The sequence below is a fragment of the Semicossyphus pulcher genome, unplaced genomic scaffold (assembly GCF_022749685.1).
Source record: "Semicossyphus pulcher isolate SPU_LCO1_2020_fin unplaced genomic scaffold, fSemPul1.0.p SCAF_3, whole genome shotgun sequence".
In the NCBI taxonomy this organism is placed as follows: Eukaryota; Metazoa; Chordata; class Actinopteri; order Labriformes; family Labridae; genus Semicossyphus; species Semicossyphus pulcher.
In genome coordinates this window covers 15,196,396-15,217,993 of record NW_027211704.1, presented here as the reverse complement: position 1 = coordinate 15,217,993, position 21,598 = coordinate 15,196,396, and the positions used below count along the sequence as shown (strand labels likewise).

The 21,598-nt window shown below is 42.0% G+C and overlaps 4 protein-coding genes across 5 annotated transcripts; 2 read left to right on the top strand and 2 right to left on the bottom strand.

Annotated features, from left to right (window-relative positions):
- Nucleotides 1-1,509: 1,509 nt before the first annotated feature.
- Nucleotides 1,510-8,234, bottom strand: nckipsd (NCK interacting protein with SH3 domain). Of its 2 annotated transcripts, none has more exons than XM_069678123.1 (13): nt 7,913-8,234; nt 6,944-7,056; nt 6,654-6,864; nt 6,355-6,430; nt 5,614-6,167; nt 4,451-4,621; nt 3,712-3,798; nt 3,348-3,486; nt 3,147-3,227; nt 2,798-2,926; nt 2,513-2,602; nt 2,255-2,427; nt 1,510-2,037 (listed from the first exon to the last, which is right to left on the bottom strand). In XM_069678123.1, the coding sequence occupies exons 1-13, from the start codon at nt 8,081-8,083 to the stop codon at nt 1,813-1,815; spliced, it is 2,220 nt and encodes a 739-aa protein (XP_069534224.1). In that variant the 5' UTR covers nt 8,084-8,234; the 3' UTR covers nt 1,510-1,812. The 2 variants fall into 2 exon arrangements, with proteins under 2 accessions (XP_069534224.1, XP_069534225.1); XM_069678124.1 differs by having other exon boundaries at nt 5,614-6,164.
- Nucleotides 8,235-9,148: 914 nt separating this feature from the next.
- Nucleotides 9,149-11,759, top strand: ndufaf3 (NADH:ubiquinone oxidoreductase complex assembly factor). Its single transcript, XM_069678803.1, has 5 exons — nt 9,149-9,255; nt 10,403-10,598; nt 10,751-10,817; nt 11,089-11,189; nt 11,288-11,759. Exons 1-5 carry the CDS (start codon nt 9,167-9,169, stop codon nt 11,393-11,395), a joined length of 561 nt encoding a protein of 186 aa, XP_069534904.1. The 5' UTR covers nt 9,149-9,166; the 3' UTR covers nt 11,396-11,759.
- A 933-nt stretch (nt 11,760-12,692) lies between these two features.
- Nucleotides 12,693-15,485, bottom strand: LOC138605681 (rab GDP dissociation inhibitor beta). Its single transcript, XM_069678082.1, has 11 exons — nt 15,444-15,485; nt 14,921-15,028; nt 14,737-14,833; nt 14,527-14,661; nt 14,254-14,452; nt 14,031-14,159; nt 13,828-13,927; nt 13,546-13,717; nt 13,246-13,390; nt 13,107-13,161; nt 12,693-13,010 (listed from the first exon to the last, which is right to left on the bottom strand). Exons 1-11 carry the CDS (start codon nt 15,483-15,485, stop codon nt 12,864-12,866), a joined length of 1,329 nt encoding a protein of 442 aa, XP_069534183.1. The 3' UTR covers nt 12,693-12,863.
- Nucleotides 15,486-16,695: 1,210 nt separating this feature from the next.
- Nucleotides 16,696-21,002, top strand: LOC138606424 (transmembrane protein 43). Its single transcript, XM_069678893.1, has 12 exons — nt 16,696-16,770; nt 17,500-17,646; nt 17,752-17,886; nt 18,096-18,190; nt 18,310-18,359; nt 18,559-18,628; nt 18,717-18,787; nt 18,868-18,995; nt 19,084-19,158; nt 19,284-19,385; nt 19,545-19,662; nt 19,751-21,002. The coding sequence occupies exons 1-12, from the start codon at nt 16,753-16,755 to the stop codon at nt 19,951-19,953; spliced, it is 1,212 nt and encodes a 403-aa protein (XP_069534994.1). The 5' UTR covers nt 16,696-16,752; the 3' UTR covers nt 19,954-21,002.
- Nucleotides 21,003-21,598: the final 596 nt, after the last annotated feature.

Below are 21,598 nucleotides of genomic sequence, written 5' to 3'. Positions count from 1 at the left end.
ATAAAACTACGCATAAGAAAGGGTTTAGGATAAATAAATAAAAACAAAAAACAAATAAAAAATATTTTTAAAGGAAACGAACAACTTAAACACACAACTGTAAATAAAATTAACCAGTCTTCTTCCCTTCTAAACTTGAGACATACGGTGCAGTCAGCTGCTTCTGTCTCCTCTTTAAAGTCACTCTTAATACATGGTTAACTTTTATATTAGTTAAATGTCACTCCTGTTTGTGTAGTTGTGTCCTGAGTGTATAAGTGTGACCTATAATTGTTCACAAATGTTTTAATTAAGTTTTAATCATGTTTTCACACAAGGTCACAAGGTCACCGTCTCAAATACCAATCCAACCACTTCCACTGTTAAAATATAGCTTTATTAGTTATATCGTAACACAGTCGTAGCAACTTTGCAGACAATGTTAATCATGGTAAGAAGAGAAACTCACCTCTTTCACACCCACTGTAAACAGACACACAAATAATTAATGAATGAACAGTCAGACATCAACTAAAAACTGATAACACTTCTTTTGGGTTGCGTCTACATTTTCAGAAAAATATTTCCAGACCGGGAAGTCATGCCAGGGACAATAAGAGATAAGTCAAAGTGTAAAATGGGAGAAGAACAACAATCACTACATCATGGGGGAGAAACGAGGAATTGTTCAGGTTTGAGTTGAACTATTAAAAAAACAAGGAGATAAAAGAAATGCTCGGTACTTTGTTTCCCTTGATTCTCGGCAGGAGCATCAGATAATAAGCAAAAACACTGACGGATGAATTGTTTGGAAGGTAAGTGCAGAATATTTTCACCTCCAGGAACCTGCAGCTCACATCAGCCAATACTCAGTATATTACAGCCAGATTACAAGTTTCTATGAAGCCTTAGTGCAGCGCAGTAAGATTGAACGTGAATGCAGCATTCGGACAAAACCCTTCAGTCCAACAGACATGAATCTGTAAACAGTCATTGAGTTCTGATCCTTGAGGAGCTTTGCATATGTAAGAACAGAGCGATCATCTTTAAGTGTTTGAAAGCAGTTAAGAGACACGAGTACCAGACTGAGGAAACTGCAGGCAGAGCCACAGGAGAGACTTCGATATGTAGCAGCTATTACCCAGCTAACAGCTTAGTAATGATAACACATGAATCAGAATGTTCTCTTTTTTCACTATATTTCACTTGATTTTAATTCTAATTATAACGAACAAGTAGATGAATGAAAGAGGAAAGTCTGTTTTCAAGAGTATTTGATCTTTTAAGAAAATAATGCTTTCAGTAACACACAGTAGTTTGGTCCCATTTACAGGGAAGCACATAAAGGGACACAACAGTTCCACCTATGGCACTATTATCAGAAACATAACTTCAGATCTGCCCTATTCTTTCAAAATATTTGAGCTTGCTCTAAAAATAAAATTGGTTAAAGTTATTTTGTTTAGAAAACAGTTTAGTCTGTTACTTTTAACTGAGTACATACAGTTACTCAGTGTAGGATTTTTATTATTGCTCGGAATTCACCGTGAAACAGCTCCAAGGTTTGGCCTATATTTTGGCTGCTTTTAATAATGACTGAGATCTCACGCGTTTTGTGCATTTTTCATATGTTTTTCCTCTTAAAAAATCTCATTGCAAAAACAGCATGTTCATGCTGCAGCCTTGGACAAAGAGTCCAAGAAAGAATTGGCAAAACTGGCACAGAAAACAGGGCGTCCAATCAAACGTCAGCTCCTCTTCTCCCAAGCTTTATTGTACCTCCCTGCAGTGGACGACAGCAGACTACAGTGTGCGAGCCTGAAACTGATATGGTTAGTCCTGGTTCTCACAGATCTGTGGGAACTCCTTGTAGATCTGTTGTACAATAAGCTTATCCATCTGCTTTGCTGTAGCGCTCCCTTCCTCCTCTCCTGGATCTTCTTCCTCCCTGAGGATCCTCTGCAGCGCCCCCTGCAGGTCAGGCAGGCGGTGCTGGTGATCCAGGTAGTCCGTCGAGCGAATTATGGAGTGCATGAGGGAGAGATACTCCATCCGCAGCTACACAGGGAGGGCGAGGGAGGAGATTATGATGAGACAAGGGAGCTAATGTTGAACATTAAAGAAATAGTTCCACATTTTGGGAAATGCACTTACTGGCTTTCTTGCTGGGAGTTAGTTAAAAAGATTGGTAACAGAAAGTGATTTCCCTAAATGTTTAAGTATTTCCTGAAATCCTGAAAACAATCAGTAGCTTGGCAGTGTGTCCAGCTCTCACCTTGTCTCCAGGTGAAAGGTCAGATATTTGTCGAACAGCGATGTCGATCATCACCATCATGTCAGTGCGGTAGAAGATGTCAGCGGTGTCTCTGTTGGCAAACACATCCTGCAGAAACTTGAGCACGGAGTGCGGAGCGGGCGGGGTGTGCTTGAACATACACACTGGGTCGTCTGGAGGGTAAAAGGTGAGTGATGACATCAGTGGACAGGAAGCGTAGATGCAGAATGAGAAATGGGACAAACATTAATATTTTACCTCCTCTGTTCAAAAGCAGCAGCACTTTCTCTGACAGGATCTTGACATTTTTCTTCTTCAGCTCCTGCATGATCACGTTGTTGCTGGGAGCTGCAGACACAGACAGAACACAAGTATCTGTAGTGAGACAATAAAAGCTCTTCTGTAGGTCAGTTGCACAACATCAGGATGCTGCCGCTTGTTAACATGAACGGAATGCAGCAATCCTAGTTCTCATTTACACCTGTGCAGTGCGTTTCCTGCTACAACAAATCAAAATCATAAAGGTGCACTGTCTCTCCTCACCTGTGTGGTGCAGGTTGAAGGCCAGCAGGAGGTTCAGGAAGATGTCAGGCAGCTGCTCGGTGGGATCAGAGGGAAGCCCGTCCTCCACCACGCCCAGCAGGAACTGAACAAAGTCTGCATTCAAGTGTTCTGAAAGCACGGAGGGACAGGATTATGTCTGAATAAAGACGACTTGATCCCTTTAATACACCTTGTAATGCATGCGTGTCAAGCTTTTAGATCAGTTTAGGTTGGAAAAACTTTTGTAATCAGGTCACATTTAAAGAAAAAAATATGCATCCTCATGGAGCTGTTTTGGAATAGAGGTCAAACATTTCATGACACCGTTTGGGCTTTATGTATGCCATACCGTAGTGATGATATGGCACCTGTTCGCCCATTGAGAAGATCATTGTAAGTACCAAAGCTGTGTAGCACATCTTCTGGTGTTCTGGGGGCGAAGTAAAACAAGCAAGAAAAAGTTAATTATTATATTAAAGTTAATTAAAATAATTCATGCAAAGCTTCTGTAGTACTATATATAAGATACAGTGACAGTAAAGACGCTCACCTTGTGTGTCAGTCTGCAGGTCCCTGGCCAGCTCCATGGGGAGGATGGAGTTAAGGAAGGTGGAGATGAGAGCAGCATCCAGGCTGCACATGGCCCCAAACACTTTGAGTAGCAGCAGTCGTAAAGACACGCGATGCTCCTGCACGAGTCACATGGAGGCAACATTAAAGTAACACTGAACATCACTTACATGGAGGTTAAACTTTCACTGAATGAACTTCATTCATACATGCAGCAACCAAAATGTAAGAATATCATTGTTAAACACCTGCATGTACAATTTAGCTACAAAGAAAAAAAAAGAAAGCATATTTTTGACGTATAAGAGGATCATGATGACATGCTCTGTCAACATGCGTCTTACCATCTGATAGTATGAAACCAGAGACAGCACATTCTCGTAGTGGTTCACCTTGCACATCCTCTTACACACCTCTGGATCGGCATCAGTCTGAGGAGGAGAAGCAATGATATAATGACATCAAAACTATGTCACTTTATAATCTGTTGCGGTCCCTGAACACACCACAGGATTACTGAACCCATTAACAACTCATCAGGACATCCAGGCCCTGATTTGAGTTCTGGTCGGGACAAACTGCCAACAAAGAATATTTGGCAGCCTGAAGAGTTTACAGATCCAGTCTTAAACGGCACTGTTGGATTTGTAAAGTCGTCTGAGCCGCTCTGATCCTATCAAACATGTCTGGAATTGACAGCACGACATCTGGACGGGTCCTGTGGGCACATCACAGACTGATCCCAGGAGATGATGATATGATTGATAATGATTTTCGTTGCACAAGTTAATCTGTTACATAGTGAATAATAATACATAAGTACTCGTGTTAAAGCACAGGAGTTCTTTGATGATTACTATGTGGAAATACGATGCTTTTACTGTGGTAAATTGTGCAACTTTTATTCTGAAGTGGTACATAAATGACATAACTATCTGTTAAATCTAGCTTAAGATGTGTGCTGAGATCACTTGAGACATTTTTACACTCAATTAGAAAACCCTGCAGGCTATTCCAAACAAGAATAGTTGCAGAGGTAGAGAGAGGGAGGTAGAGAGAGGTCAGCAGCTCCCTGCATTGTACCAGTATCTTCAGCAGCTCTTCCAGGTAGCAGGCGATGAGAGCGTGGTCTTCATGAAGCGCCCAGCTACGCTGCTGGGAGTCATCGCGGTGACGGGTGAGGTCGCTGAAGATCACCTCCAGCCTCTGCTCATCGTGACACACCTGACCCTGCGGCAGCGCTGCACTCAAATCCTGCAGAGACGTAAAACATCATGACTCACCTGTGTCTGCTTAAACTTGAAATACCAGTCCAGAGACACATTTCCTATTCTGGCATAGAAAGTAAAGTAAAGCTAATATATTAGCACAAAGTTGCTTATGTAGGCATCCAGAGGATACAGACATATTAGTATTCATTCTGAGTTTCTGGCCACCTGTAAAAATAGTCAAATATAAACTCTTCTTGTAGCTCTGTTCTGGTTCTTTAGCTGCTAATTGCTCCACTATGCTAGCAAACTCTATTTTTCTGCTGTTTGGTGCTCAAAACTGCTTCAGGATGCTGCTGAAAAGAGGATTTGAGAGCCGTTTGAGGAAATAAAAAACCCTAAACAGTCAATCTGTGCATTAAATAACCAAGACAGTGCACTAAAAGATGCTAACAAACTGAATTTATAGTCGTGTGATAATTTTCTGTGGGTTCCTGCCTATAAAAGACCCCTTTCTGATTATTAAAAGTAGTCAAATCCAATCATATCATAATAATATTTAATCAGATAATAGAAGTGTTTCTCTTCTCTACATCAAGGTGTCTGCATGTAGGCAGCATAGTTCTTATCCTGCCTTTTGATGGGGCTGGATGAGCTGGCCTCAGTGTGCATAGGTGTCACCATGTAAATACAGGACGCAGCCAGAGGCTGTCAGCGACTGCACTTTGGAGGTTACATAACACTCTGCCCACTATGAACGACCTTACACCGGGAGGAAGAAACACAAATGTCTGCCAGGAAGGAATCAGCAGTTCATTTCAGGCTCGGTTTGACCCTGCAAAGCTTCCCTCTGCAGGGCACAAACAGGAAACGAGTGAGTGATACTGTGAGAACCGTCCCCTGCATCTCAAAGCCACTCTGAGAAATGTGCGCTAAATGCAGAGCGAGCTGTAACTCTAAACGACACCGGTATTCTCCTGTAAGCTGGCGGGGCTCCAGGATGCTGAATGCACACGATGTCATGAAAACAAATCTGACCTTGCTCTCCACCAGCGAGAGGAGGACCTGCTCCAGCGCGGAGGAGGCCTGAGGTAAGGCCGTCTGCAGGTGGCCCACCACCACGCCGACCGCCACCCGCGACAGCTCGTAGCTCAAGCCCGTGTTCTTCCGTACCAGCTCGATGAGCTCGGCTCCGATGGTCATGGGAACAGGCTCAGGGGTAGTGGGGCTGCCAGGAGGGCTTTCAGCGACAGAAGGGGGGGCAACAGGCCAGTCACCCTCCGGCTGGTCCTCCACAGCGGGCTGTGAAGGAGGGGGGGTTGCTGTGGGCTGGGGAGGCTGCGGGGCCGGGCTCTTCTTTGCAGGAGCCGGCTGAGGAGAGGAGTCAGAGGGAGAAACATCCAGAAGCGGTGCAGTGGGTTTCACACGGGACGGCACAGGGGGAGGAGGGGTGCTGGACACACTGGGCAGACTAACATCAGAGGAGACCATGGAGTGGGAGGAGCCAGACTCTAAAGAGGTGGTGCTGATTGAGAGGGAGGGAGCAGGAGACGGAGGGAGGGAGGACACTCTGGAGGGGACCTCTGGCTCTGCTAAAAGAGAGAAGGAGAGAGCTCCAGTTACAGAGAGGAGAGAGAGCAGGAGTGACCTGACTAAGAATAGAGTGTTTGTGAAGTACAGAGCTGCAGCAGGTAGCATCAGCAAAAACACTGTAATACATATTTATATTAAGCTTGTAAGTAATGTTGTGTATACACCTGGCGTTGCCTGAACTCTCACCTAGACGCCGACTGTTTCGCTGTTTCTCGGGGGGAGGAGGCGTGATCGGAGCCGCACGCCGAGGCTGAGGAGGCACCTGCAGGAGGGGGCGCAGGAGGTGAAATTAAGAGTATAGAGGGTCATGTGAGGGGATATTGAAAATGATTAGTTGTGTTTGATATAGGTTAATAAACACTCTTTAAAACAAGAGTTAGACGTGCTTTCCAGGATGGACAATCGAGAAAAAAAAGTGAAAGTTAGAAATTCAAAGGAAAAGGGAAAACAGGGCTTTAAAAGAAGACAGAGGAAGAGTGTGTTACCTGGTAAAATCCCTGTTCTGTCTGCATATTGTCCATGCTTCCTGATAGTGGCATGTTCCCCTGTCTTCCATATTCTCGGTTAAGGCCATTGGGCGGAGGAGGAGTCTGGCTGAGAGATATCTCACTGCTGGAGGATGGGATGCCTTGTTTGTGACCAGTGGACGAGGAACTCCGCCGTGCGAGCGTCTCCTTTCTGTGATGGATCAACTTCCTACAGCAGAAGAGAATAAGGTTTAATATTCCCAACACAGAGTCAGTATCAGTGCATTATCAGTTATTACTATACTCACTGGAGAACATCTCGCTGTTCAAGATTGTATTTTCCTCCATTTTTTAAGGCCACATTGTGGATTCCTTCGATGGCTCTGTCTATAGACTGCAGCACATCGTCCTGCTCTGGAGCCTGGCACAGAAACACGGAGAGAATGAAGACATTAAATATTCATTAAAATAATTATTAAACTTTAACAAAACAGATCTGCAGCTCGGGGACGTGTGTGACTCCGGGCAGGATCAAACTGGGGCAGTTATCTAACCAAAAAACAGCCTTCTAACTAGCAAAGCGTCACATTCAGGCTCATTAAACCTCCACAGCCGATGTCATTGACAACAGGAGAGAGCATTCCTGTCCTCTGCTGTGTGAGAGCCTGTGATTTCACTAAATACATGCTGTGACTAGTTCACTGTAAGCCTGGATCCCTGGAAAATCCTCACTGTGGAGCACATGAGGGTGTGACGGAGAGAAAATCTGAGTGGAAGGAAGGAGTTACTTTTTCAACAATGAGAATAGTTGGGAATCATTCTAGACAACAACAATAAAAAAAATAGAGTCGTCACAGTAGAAGATTATTTTAATCTGATCATAAACAATGGCTTTAAGTCTTGTTGCCTCTGTTCTGTCTCATATCCTATCCTGTATCATCCTGTCAGATCCCATCCTTTCCTGTCCCGTCTCCTCTCTGTCGCAGTGAGCAGCTGCAGTGCAGAAGGCCATGTCCCCCATGATGCAACCCTTTCTAATAATTTATAGCTTGCTTCTGCAAACATGCATTTTTCTTTCCTTTCAATAATCAGCAGCCAGATTCCGCACGGCCTGCCCTGCAACACACGGGAGTAACACGGGACCTGTCTGCCTCGATCCCATCACCGTTACTACGCATTCACTTGATTTCACTTCACCTCAGGGTGCGACTTGGTCAACGCTTGTATTCATTGAGAGGAAAAGGGTGAAAACAACCAGCATAGAAATGCGTGTTTACCTGTATTTTTTCGATGTATGAGGACGGGATGTAGCCGGTCTCCCCCGAGCTGCAGCGGGACCCCAGCCACCAGTGTTTGTTGCTCCTCTCCAGGATTAGGAAGCTTTCTCCGGCCGCGAAGTGCAGCGAGTTGGGCTCGGCGGATCGGAAAGCGTACAGAGACCGGTACATACTTTATCAACACTTTGACGCACAGAAACGATGAGAAACAGATAGGGAGTCGGTGTCCGGTGATATGGAGTCTCCGAGTGAAGATATCTGCTCTCCTGGAGGTGATTTAAAGAGGCTACGAAGGCATGGCCCCGGCGGATCGCTGCTGTCTATTTACAATGTAGCTCGCATCTGATCATCTGACCTGTGACTGTTGCCAGTGAACACCGCAGGGGGCGCTGTTACTGCACGAACACGCCCACCAGACATTTTAATCAAACGCAGAGATAGTACTGCAACGTTGATCCTGATATTACTGTGATGGAATGTGTAGGCTATTTTATAGTTTTATTGTTACAGGATAAGATTGTGTAGTTCTATATGAGTTTATTAATCAATCACTATGACATGAGTTATATATATATATATTTATAACACAACTAATACAAATACAAATAACAAATAACATCCAGAAACTGCCTAAATCTTCAGATTTTTATTTAATTCACATAATTTATACACAAATTCTATATTTTTTCTACTTCTAAATTAATGACAAAATTAGAGTTTGTCTTTGTATGAGTTCAAGTCTTTAGATGCACTTTTGGATACTAACAGTTGATCCTTAAATCTTCACCGTTTAGTTGGTTCATTTTTTTATTAACCTTACAGTAATTTGATTGTATTGTTTGTTAATGTGTGGAGGCTGACACATTATAGATTTTAATTTTTTAACTAATTAATTCATTCATTTTCCAGTTCAGCTTGTGGAAAAGAATAAGACACATTTTAATATTTGGGTTAATATTACATAAGCCAGGGCATCGTGGCTACTGTAGGTTAACATTTAGCTAGTAATATTAGATACAGCATGTAAAAAAAGATTATTTTTGTTTTATTTAACAAGCACCAGCTTGATGTTACAATGTTTCTATGTTTTCGTTTAACGTGATTATTGTAAACAGCTATCTTTATTACAATTACTAAATATGTCAAAGAATATGTTCGATTTTGCGGTAAACAACACCGGAAATCAGCAGCCGGTGTTACAGAGAATTGTGTCCCCCCTGTCTGTCGCCGGTTGGTGTAAGTGACTCCGACAACATGGCCAGCGCAGTTTGTGCCAGATTCCTCCTTCAGAGATCAACACAAGGGTTTCTCTTCTCCTCAAGGACACTCCCTGCTTTCTCAAGGTGTGACTGTTTGTCATTTAAAGCTTTGTATTTATTTAAACTAAACTATGAAGGTCAGAGCGGTGGATTAAGTAACTGTCCCTATGTTTGAGTTCCCTCCCCTCGGTGTAGAGCATGGGGGACGATGGCATCAATAATGTCATGTTATTGTGGTAAAATAACTTTGAGATGCTCGCTAATAAGGTAGTTTTATTTAACCGGGTTAAATGCACTTAACCCCAGATATGATATTGTCCAGCACTTTACAGTCCAGGCATTTTTGAAAAAGATCTTGGTTCTGGGGAAACTGATCCACATTTATAAGATCATAATAATCATCAGATAATAATCAATAGATTAATTGACTATGAAACTATTCATTAGTTGCGGTCCTAATTTAAATGCAATGTCATGATTCCAAGTGCCCTTATGATGGAGATCTGCTTAATTGAGACATTGCTCATCATCAGTCAGCTATAGAAACGTTTTGGGACAAGAGATCATTGTGCTGATTTTATTTTTTTGAGATTATATCTCTTGTGAAAAGTTAAGAATTCTTATTTACTTCATTATAACTTAAATATTCCTATAATAAAGAAGCCCTGAGCTAGTTTGTCCATCAAACAGCATCTGTGGCTCCATCTGGTGGAGTCAGTCATTACATTTGCACTGTGCTCAGAGAGGGTCATCTCATGGATCTTCTCCTTTGCTTCTTTATAACCCAAATGACGAGACTAAATTTAGAAAGTGCTTCACATCTGAAAAACTAAAGATGCTGAACTTGCTCAGATTTCTGCACCGGTCAGAAAGAAAAACTGGAACAAGAAAAGGCTACAATGTGCTGCAAACAAGCAGAAACGTTTGTTTCTTGGCTGCCTCTTTACTGCAGAAACAGGCCTGAGGCTTTTGGCCTGAAAGTCTGTCAGTAGGTTGGCAGTAAGTTTTTGGCTTTTAAACTGGGCCACATGGCAACAATTCTGCAAGCAGGCAGCTTTTTTGTGAAATGTTATGGAGAATGTTCACAGACAAGACCTGCAAAATAAATAACTAACAACAGTTTTAGGCCACACGCCCTGTTTGCAATATTAATACTCACAATAAAAAATAAACCGTGATTATTATTTTCATGGTGTTTGTTCTAACTCTGTTGACCTGGGTTTTGTTCCAGCCCGTTTCTGTCTCGGGCACACAGACTGGGTCCCAGTGATGATGAAATGTACCAGCGTACGACGGTTTCCGTCATGCAGAAGGAGCCGGGCAGCAGCATCATGATCCACAGCTACAGCTCTCATGGGTTCAACATTGACGGTAACAAGGTGTTCGGGCCCTGTGCTGTGCTGCCTCCTGCCATCCTGCAGTGGAACGTAAGATCAAAACCTGAAATACCTTCATAGCTTGTAGTTTGTTGTGTCATGAGCGGATTTATATTACATTAAACAATTACCTCCGTGGGTTTGTTTTATAGCTTTAATCTCTCTCTCTCTCTCTCTCTCTCTCTCTCTCTCTCTCTCTGCAGGTTGGAAGTTATAAAGACATCACAGAGGAAAGCATCTCACTTTTTCACATGCTTGAACCAAGAATAGGTAAAAAATAAAAGCACACAAAGGCACAAATGAGTGAAATTGAACTGAATGATGAATACCAATCACCTGAAGATATTCACTCGTTTGGGGTTTTATTGATGACGCTGGAGAGCAAAATAACTTTATTAATGCTCATCAAGCCACTCACTTCTGTCTGGAAATTTGTTTCTCCACACTTTTATTTAGATTATCCTTGATATTTGTCTCTGATCTACTTTTATTAATGCTTTCTGTTGCATACCATTTGGCTTTTTTTCTTGTCGTTCTTCAGAGATTCTTGTGCTGGGGACAGGCGCACGGGTTGAACGTATTAACCCATCAGTCCTAGCTTTACTCAAGAAGAAAGGCATCGCTGTGGAGGTGCAAGACACGGTAAAATACACCTTTTGTCTCTGTTTAGCTCAGTGCATATGGTCTCCCTGACACCATCGCTAATTGAGCTGCCCTTATCGTTTCTTTTTCATTTTCAGCCAAACGCATGTGCAACATTCAACTTCCTGTGCAGCGAGCGCAGAGTTGCAGCTGCAGGTCTGATCCCTCCACCTGTCAGCACGGCGCTGGAGCTGACACAGGAGTAGTTGTGACGTCAACAGAATCTAGGACGGATTTCTGCTGATGAGGGTTAAAGGTTCATGAATGATCTCAGGCCTGTGGGATGGTTGTTTTTACGTCCGCACAAAGCCCCCAAAGAAATACACGCAGTGACATCCAGCCCTGAAGAACAACAAGAATACTTTGAAGTTAAAAAACAGCCTTGTTCACCCAGTGATCTGAGCTCTTATTTTGAAATTCTGGCGACAGTTTCCTGAACGAGTGATGTTGGGTTTTCTGTCTCCTTTTCAGGCCATGTGTGTTTGAGTACACATTAAGCGTGTGCAAGTGCTCATGGGAATTTAAGTGAGGAGACCTATTATGGAGGTTTAGATTGTAATAAAGTGTATAGAAATGTGTTATGTGTGTATAATATGTATTTAAAGCTTTAAATGCAACAAATAATAAGAAAAGTATCATGAACTTTCTGTGTTTTATGCATAAATAAATATAAAATGAAGACTATATGCACTATCTGTCCAGTCAATACTGTCTAGCAGCAGTATAATAAAATTGTCCGAGGTGTCCGTGTCAGCTGTGCTTCATGTGGTTAAGCCTCTTTCCTCTCTGCGTCTGTCTGCAGCCTCTGTCTCCAGCAGTGCTGCCTTCGACACGCTGCCTGTGTGTGCAGCACATGACATCATTCACAGGCTTTGTCCGTCTGACACATAAGCCTCCACGGAGAAGAGACGCCACAAATCCTCTGCACATCATCTCTAATCATCTGCCCCTGTGCCACATGCTCGCCGTCAGTGTGAACGCTTAAATCCCTGTCATTCACATGCAGGACGCTGCGTGATTACTTTAACCTGCTGCTGCTGGAAGACTGGCTCTGATTGGTGCTTAAAGAACATCATATTTAGAACATTTCTTATAAAAGCCAGCTCCAAAAGGTCACCTTTGTCCACATGTTTAAATGATCATTGAGTTACTTAAGAGTTAATTACACTGACCAATTGAAAGGCTAATTGGACAGTTAAAGAACAACATAAAATAAAGCTTGTTTTCAGAAAATATAGTCATAATTTAGCTATAAATTTACCTGTTTTCAGCTCAAATATGTAACAAAAATTAAAAGAAAATCACAGAAATTTTAAAGAAATCTAATAGAAATTTTGATTCTCACAAAAAACAACATAATTTAAGGGGATATAAAGAATAAAACCTAACTGTGTTGCACACAAGTTGTATTTATAGTCACAGTGTGTTACCTTATCTCACAACAAAACAAACCAAATGCAGATAAATGGAAGGTTCAAATAAACATCACAGTTTAAATAAATTCACAAAAAGGAGAAACAAATTAGAGGACAAGAAAATCCTCCTTACATTTACACAGTTCACTCACAGATCACTAACGCCCTCTACTTCACAGCTGTGGATTTATAATCATCTATAATGTCATTATGGCCTCCCAGCTGTTGAATGACTCAGTCCTTATGTTGAAAGTGTTCCTCAGTCATCTTCAGAGTTGTAAGACTGGTGTCTCTGTGAGCGTCCGAGGCTCAGCTCTGCTCCTGTGATCCTCTGGTACATGTCTCTGATGTCCTCGCAATCAGACACTAAGTGGTTCGTAGCGTCGTATGAGCGGGACACAAAAATCTACAGAAGACAGACAGAAAATCAAACCCACCACGTTTCTGTTTGTGTCTTTTATTCATTGCAAAGAAATTATTTTTGAAGGAGTCTGCTCCTTACCTGACTCTTTTTTCCATCTTCATTGGGAACCAGCAGGTTGCTGACTGACATAAATCTGGGATCAAGAAGATGACAGGAAATAACAGTTAAATTATATTTTTACAAACAGTAAAATTAAAGACTTTAAAATGTGACTCACTTTTGAATGATTGGCTCGAGAAGCTCCAGCGCTGGCTGGATTTCTTTCTCTGGGTTGCGTGTTTCTGCAGTGGTGCTCACTGTGGCGATGTAGAGCCCGTCTGAGGCCACACTGTGGCTGTAGGACACTACAGATATGTAAATGTCTGCATGGACAAAAGAGAAAAGGTTTTCTATGAATTATAACTTAGTTGATCAGATTTTCACAGACACAAGTCAGCCATTTATCTTTTTTCACAAAGAATCTGTGCACAAACGTGCACATTAATCTGATTTATCAGGAGAAAAACAGACAGAATACCAGATTTCCTGTTGAGTTGTGTTTGCGGGATGATGATTTGGCAGGAGTTTGCCTCCTGGGTGTTTTTGACTGGATGATTTAATAAGCAGATGACTCTTATCACACGCCCTGCTTTCCTCACTCTGTTAGGAACGTAGCTGGGGTCGCAGATGAGCTGTTTACAGAGGAACAGCTGTTGAAGGGAGGAGAGAAGACAAACTGAGAGAGAGAACAAAAGTGCTGCAGGACACCCCTGCTTTCTCGCACCAACTTCTCTGCTTCCTTTACATAAATAAAACTCGCCTTCCCCTCTGACTTCACAGCTTTCACTTTGCCGTCGTCCATCACGATCTCATCCACCGCTCTGTTCATCAGGAAGGTTCCTCCGTACTCTGCACTCAGTCTGAAACACACAGGTACAGGTTGGATCCACATTCTCTGACTGTATGCATAAACATTTAACACCACTGGGTAACAGCAGGAAATCTTAGTAATTATTCTGTGACCTGGCAAATCCCTGTGGTAGTTCTCCGAGCCCGTACACAGGATAGAGGTAAGGACTGCTGTGTTGGGACAGAGACTCAGAGTACATCCTGATCCGTCTGATGGTTTCTAAACACGGCTGCTCCAGGTAACTACGGGAGCCAACACAGGACATTAAATGAAACCAGGTGGCTTAAAGGATCGGCTGTCATCACTTGTTATCTGGTTAAATTTCCTGGTGCTGACCTCTCGCTGCTGTGTAAAGCGATGGCGTGACCTGTGAACTCCATAACGTCCAGTCCCAGGTCAAAGTGGCTGAACAGGTCCTTCGTGGTGGTTTTGTTAGGATCCATGTCGTGGTAGGTACGAGGCTTTCTCAGGTCAAAGTTCAGAGCAAAGAGCAGCAGCTTCCTGAACCTCCTCTTGTCAAACATGCCCATCAGATCTGAAAGGTAAATGCTTTAATGAGCATCATTAAATGAAGTTATAAGCGTGCATATGATGGTGCTTCTTCTTCACCTGAAGTGTGGGCATCTTCCTCTGTGCCGGGGACTTTGTGCAACTTCCCTGCTTTATGTACAAAGCTGCCTTCAACGACTTTAAAGTCCACATAGCGAGTGACCTCAGTGTGCACCAAGATTTTCACCAGCTCACCTGAACACAAAAGAGGGTTCAGAAAATGCAGGATTTGCACAAAAAGCATTCAGAGAAATAGTACTTTGCTTTTACCATGTGCAAGAAAAAACTTTGGGACGAGGTCAATGTTCCACTCTTTTCCACGGCCCATAGACATGGAAGGACCTGGAACCTTGAACTTCTTGTACAGCTGTAAATGTATGAAAAGATTAAACAGTAAAAACCAGAAACCAGCAAAGTCGCAGCAGCTGCTCGTGTGGCGTTTGTGTGAAGGCACCTGCTCGAGAGGAGAGATGGATGCACTCTTTCCTCCGTAGTACGGATTCTTGTCGATGTGAAGAACCTTTTTCCCACTTTGAGACATTAAAGCGGAGAGGACACATTCCTGAGACAGACAGGGCAGCATGATGTCATTGTTTTAAGTCCTTAAAATGACCATGTGACCATTTTCTCTAAAGTTAACCACCATGTTAACTGTTCAAACGAAATAAGTTTAGTTTTTAGTCATAACTCTAAAATTTCCTTTTGTTTTTTGGCTTCATCAGTTGTGATGGTAACAGGACAAAATTATCTTACATACCGTTAATACAATAACACTCGACACTTTTCTACGGGCACTAAAAAGATTACTTGATGGGGTTAAAACTCTCTGACGCTTTGGATTTGAATTACTTTGCTCTGAATAAGAGGCGGTCTGCGTGGATTGACAGTAGCTCTGGCTCCAAACAAACAGATGCTTGTAATTATTCCTATTTGCCTCATACGGCCGGTTACATTTTATAAAGAACATGTTTTCTTACCTTCAGGCCCGTTCCAAGCACAATAACATCAAATTCCTGCATCCTGACGCTCTCTGCACGTCACTTATTCCTGAGCGCCTGTTGCAGTATTGAAAGCGTGTGTATGTGTGTGTGTTTGTGGCATGTGCATATGTTACAGGGAGAGACACAGTTATGATGATGATAAGTGACAGTAATTGCTCTGTGTTCCCATTTTCAATAATCCTCTTAAGACTGGCACATCTATGTGTGTGTGTATCTCTCTCTCTATGTGTGTGTGTGTGTGTGTGAGAGAGAGAGAGAGAGAGAGAGGCTATCATAGATATAGATTTCATATCCATATTTGCTTTAAACTGTGGGGCTCCCAGCCACAGCAGATTATGGTATTAACTGAACATGATCTCATCAGTGCAAAAAGTATTCAGACCCATCATTCAAAACTCATTCAAAAAATGTATTAAGTCAGCATTGAAAGTAAAAGTCCTTAGCTTGAATGTCCACTGTTACTGATTTATTATTGTGTATGAAATTCTAAAATAAGATAAGCCTTTGTTGATCCCCAGGAGGTCTTCTGGTTGTTGCAGCACGATACAGAAATAAGAACAGATAAATGGAGATGTGAAAGAAAGAAATAAGATTTAATGTAATATAGAATATGATATATACCAGTAGTATAGGGTAACATGTTGTAATGTAATATAACAAAAATATTTGCATTTATATTTTAGTAATCTGCGGAAAATAGTGGATTATTTTACCTCTTGGGGACTACAACAGCTATGCAAATGAGAAGTTTAGATGGAGAATGTCTCCTGTGGAACTGTTAGCAGCTCATATCTCCCCAACTAGATTATACATTTTATGAATTAGCAAGCAAATAACGTGTATTTTTGTAAAGCTATTCTGTAAAACGAGTAGTAACTATAGCTGTAAAGCTACTAATGTGTAATTTACAAGCAGAAATTGTATACGTAAAAGAGAAAAGAGGAGTGATAAGCCCAAACTTGGCAGGTCTACAAATTTGAAACTAGCGTTCTAAAAAAGACTCTGTTACCCATAATCCCTTTTGGATAAGATATCCGGGTCAGAAATCAGTCTCTTTCAGGTTGGCTTGTTTAAAACACCAGGGCACTCGGGCAGCGTTGGTAGCAAACAATTTAGTACTTAGCGTCAACTCCGCCTAACCAGAACGCTTCCGGTGTACGCTGGTTGTAACTGAAAGCGCACACTTATTTAATCACCGTTGATGTCAGAACGACACTTCCTGCCGTTGGCATCTTCCAGACCTCCAACATCACTGTTTAGCTGTGGAGTTTAACAAGTCAGAGACATGTCTTCAACACAGACAGTAAGTGATTCATTAATAATATTTTACATTTGCGAACAATAACGGCTCCTGGATTTCAGTACGCAGGTGTCGTTAGCGCACATAATTAACGTCACTGCCTTTTTTCAGGCTTAGTTTGATGAAGCGTTGCAGTTTAAGTTAACTTCAACTCAAGTAAACTAATTTAAACTAGCTAGACGAGTCTTTGTGGCGATTAACTAAGTTTGAGTAACCTTAGGGAAGCCATATATTAACAGCTGTCGACACTTAAATTCCTAGAAACCTGAAGAAGAGGTTATAAAGTAAATTAAGCACAGAACAAAAGAGGTGTGTCAATGTTCACGCCCTGCTCTTTGGCATTGGACAGAGTTATTCTCTAGCTTACTTCTTCTTTATACCTCCGCAAGCCTACTTGTAATACATGTTAGAGAAATTAATATGTTTTAAAGGGCATAGTGGTAAATGATGCTGATCAAGATTTGCACATCTGTCTGGTCATAACAATTCAGGTCCCAGGGGTTTAAACTGTGGCAAAAGATAGTGTAAAAAGGACAACTAGATATCATGACAAAAAATGAGGTTGGTGACAGAAGCTACGACTGTCACTTGGTCCTTTAGTGGAGAAAGTTTAAACTCAAATGCCAGTATATCCAGACTTGCATTCTTGTTATTCTCTCATAGTCCATACTGTCATCCATCCATTGTTTTGGTTTGCATTAAACCTCTGAAGTTGTCTTGTGTTTGTTTCAGTTTTCAGATGAGGGCCCAAACCAGCACAGGCGCGTGTCTGGCAAATCTAACCCTGGATTCCTGGAGCGACTGAGTGAAACTGCGGGAGGAACAGTTTTGGGTGTTGGACTGTTTTTCCTTTCAATTTATATTCTCTTCACCAATGAGGTAAGAAACATGTACACAGTGGAAAACTGTTGCATTCACGTATTAAAACATCCAAGCCTCATTGAACACTATTAAGGTCAAAGTCAACTCTCTGTAATGTTTCAGGGACGGGCTCTGCAAACAGCATCCTCGCTGGATGAGGGTCTCTCTCAGTGCGTGTCGTTGGGGTCTTTCTCCAGCCTCGACCTGCAGAACAACAACCGTTTAGTTCATCTCTCTGCAAAGCTGTACACCTCACAGGTAGACTCCTTGATTTTTAGTTTGTACTGTGTATTGTTTAAAAGCACTCTCTGAAAATGAATTCTACATTCTCAAGCAAACAACTGGGATCAGACTTGTATATACTTATGTGATGTGCTACTAGTATAAAAAACTACTACAAAAACTGGGATTAACTAAGCAGCTATCAGAGTATCAGTAATTTATCATGTGTAATTGTGTGTGTTTAGCCCCTGCATGACCCCAACTACAGAGTGGTGGTGCAGGCGGTGAAGCTGCAAAGGCAGGTGGAGATGTATCAGTGGGTGGAGTACCGGGAGAGCAAGTGAGTGTGTCGTCATGCCAATAAGTTTGTCTACATTCAGGGTGGGCTCAGGTGTAAAAAAAAAAAACTGTTGAAAAGGTATTTTTAGCCTCAGGTGATTTTGTGTCGACTAATTCCAGGGACTACCAGGAGAACGGTGAGACCAAAACGGAGACGACGTACAACTACAGTGAGTACAACTACAATAGTGTATTTCTCTTCTAGCATTAAACATGTGCATTGTTAGAAATGTAAATTTCAGGCCTTATGGCACATAACTTTTTTCATATCTGGCCTTTCTAAAAAGTGTAATGAATTGGGCTGCTGCAAGCTGTTAGGATGACATACTCGACTCTGGTTGACGCATTAATGTGATTAATTTTCTTTAGACACCGAGTGGAAATCAGAGCTGATCAACAGTCGTAATTTTGACAAGGAAATCGGCCACCAGAACCCGAGGTACTCCGATGTTTTAAAGGATCATTCTGTGGCATTATAAATAACATTTTGCGTGCGATTCATCTTTAACGTTGTGTTTGAATCTCAGTGCCATGGCAGTTGAGAGTGTCACAGTGGTGGCTCCTGAGGTCAGAGTCGGACCTTTCGATCTGTCTAAAGGTATCTGAACAAACACCCACAACATACAGGAAATACACACACACTGTTTTACTAATAATCGTTTGCTCTGTCCTCCTCAGGCCTGGTGGAGCAGATAAATAACTTCCAGACGCTGAGTTTGAGGGATTTTCCTGCCTTTAACTTGGAGCCTTTTCTCAGCATTGACGATGATTATTTTTATCACACCCAGTCCCCACGAAGGCCAGAGGTGTGTAAACTTCTCACAGATACATAGACATCTGTTTGGTCATGTGTTCCACATTAATAATGTTATTAACTTTTTTTTTCTCCATAAGGTTGGGGATGTGCGTGTGAGATTCTCCTTCGCTGGACTGAGTGGCGAGACGTCTCCCCTCGGCCCGGCTCAAACTGTGAGTTGCTGTTCCATATGAGCAAGCAGTACCAGGGAATATTCTGCACTAAAATAATTGCCCATACTGTTAAAGCTTTAACTGTGATCTTCTTCAGATGCTGGTAAACGACCTCTGTTTTTCAGGTCAGTATTGTGGCCATGCAGAATGGGGAGCAGCTGAAGCCTTTTAAGACCAAGTCAGGAGACACCCTGGAGATCCTGTACCTGGAGGAGCTCTCTGCAGAGGTCAGTGTGGATTTCACTTCATTTGGTTGACGTAGAAGTAGTTTTTTGTCAATTTAATTTGTTTTGGGGGAAATAAAAAAGCTGTAATATTTATACTGTTTGTGTCTGGTTCTTTTCCACTTGGTTCTGCGAGTTGATGCAGTTGTTTTGTGTCTGTAGGAGGTGTTTACGAAAGAACACCAGCACAACAGTATGAAGACGTGGGGACTCAGGGCTGCAGGCTGGGCCCTCATGTTCCTGAGTATACAGCTGACCATGCGCATCATCTACACTTTGGGTAAACGATCACTTACTGCTGCTGTCTCACATCATTCATGGATTACTCTTATATCTCTCACGTGTACCCTTCTGTCGTGTGCCAACAGTGGACTGGGTTCCTGTTCTCAGAGAGCTGGTGTCTGTGGGGCTGAAGATCTTCGCCTTCTGCGTCTCCTGCTCTCTGTCTCTGCTCACCATCGGAGCAGGCTGGCTTTTCTACAGACCTCTGATAGCTGTGGCTCTGGGAGCACTCGCTGTGCTTCCGGTGTTTCTCGCCCGCTCAGGACTTCCAGCCAAGAAGAATGAATGACTTGAGAAGTGATGATTATCACAGCAGTTTCTGACGCCTGGCTGTAGCTGAGGTGTCAGACAGTTGAATGCAGCAGATTTCCACAGCTTACAAACTGTGCAGGACTCACTTTCTTTGGGGAAAACAGACATATTGTGGTAATACATGTCTTTTGTTTAAATAGGAACGTTAACAGGTTTAATCTAAAATCAATTTTTTCGACAGACGTGAATATTTTCTTTGCTAGTAATTCATAGTGGGCATCACTTTATCACCCTGAAATGCATTTATGAATACCATCACACTTCATGCACTGCTGCTGTTGTCCCATCAGACACAAGAGGAGGCTGTTTAGTTACCTTCTTTTGATGCCTCTAATGTTATCAGATATGGCCTTTAACCACTCATGCATATCCTGTGTTCACACCAGAAGACGAGTGGATAAGCCTTTTTGAGTGTAATATTTTATTGCTCAAATGAGCAATATAAAATGCATAGTCTCATTTTTTCTGTAAATATAACTCACCAAAGATTGTTGTTCTCTCCACAAAACACACTCCAGTTTCAGAGTATTATGAACACCTAGTTTAAATTAATGTAGTCCAATACAAAGGCCCTGAAGTCGATCCTCCCTTCATGAAGCTCTGTCATTCACTTTTTGGTTGAAACTTACAGAGCTGTTGTTCATTTTGGAGGCTTTAGTTAGTGGTGCGGATGAACAGTTCTGTATCATACTGAGAGGTGGTTCTAATATTTAAATATTTATTTAAAATATTGGTTTCAACAGACTGAACATTATGGACTTCATGAAGGATAGATTTGAAGCAGGGCTTTTGTATTTAGTTTTAGCTCCGTGTATCTGATAAACTGAAAAGTTAAGAGTGTTTTTCTCATGTCACACAGACTTCATAGATCACAGGTTTCCTCCTCAACTGCACCACTTGAAGTTGCATTGTTTATATTTTAATATCATCTGTGGACAAAAAGATGAAACATGGCAATACCAACAAAATAATGTAAATGCACATGTAATGCAATGTGATATAAAGCACTTTTTGTGGGTTTCAATGTTTGACCTCAATGACTCCTGAATCATGTTTCCAATCGGGATGCAAGAGGTTGTCGGGATGATCCTGAGTGGTGCTATCACAGACATCAGTTTGGTGTACATAAAGGCTGAGGAACAGAAATGGCAAAGACTTTACAGTGAGTCACCCTGATGGCTTGTCAATGAGCGAGTACTGAAAAGTTTGTTTTCAACTGTAAAGTGTCACACGTAGAACAAAACTATGTCCTAAACTTGATTAACCATCTCAAGACCCGTCACCCCGACCGTTGTAACAAATGTGATGAGAGTATCACCATTATACTGTGCGCTAATTCCAATACAGAAGAGAGTTGATGATCTCTGCAATTAGGTGTGCAGGAAAAAAAATATCGGTATCGGTAACTGGCTAAATGAGCTGTAAAATATCGGCATATCGGATATCGGCAAAAAAAATCCAATATCGTTCATCCCTACATTTAATCAACCAACTTAGGGGATCTTTAGCAAAAAAATGGTTGTGTGTTAACAAGGTATACAAATCATTTTGAAACTCACTGCAATAATGGCAAAAATCTTGTCTCTGTCAGGCTATACTGCAGAAATATAACAACCAAAGAA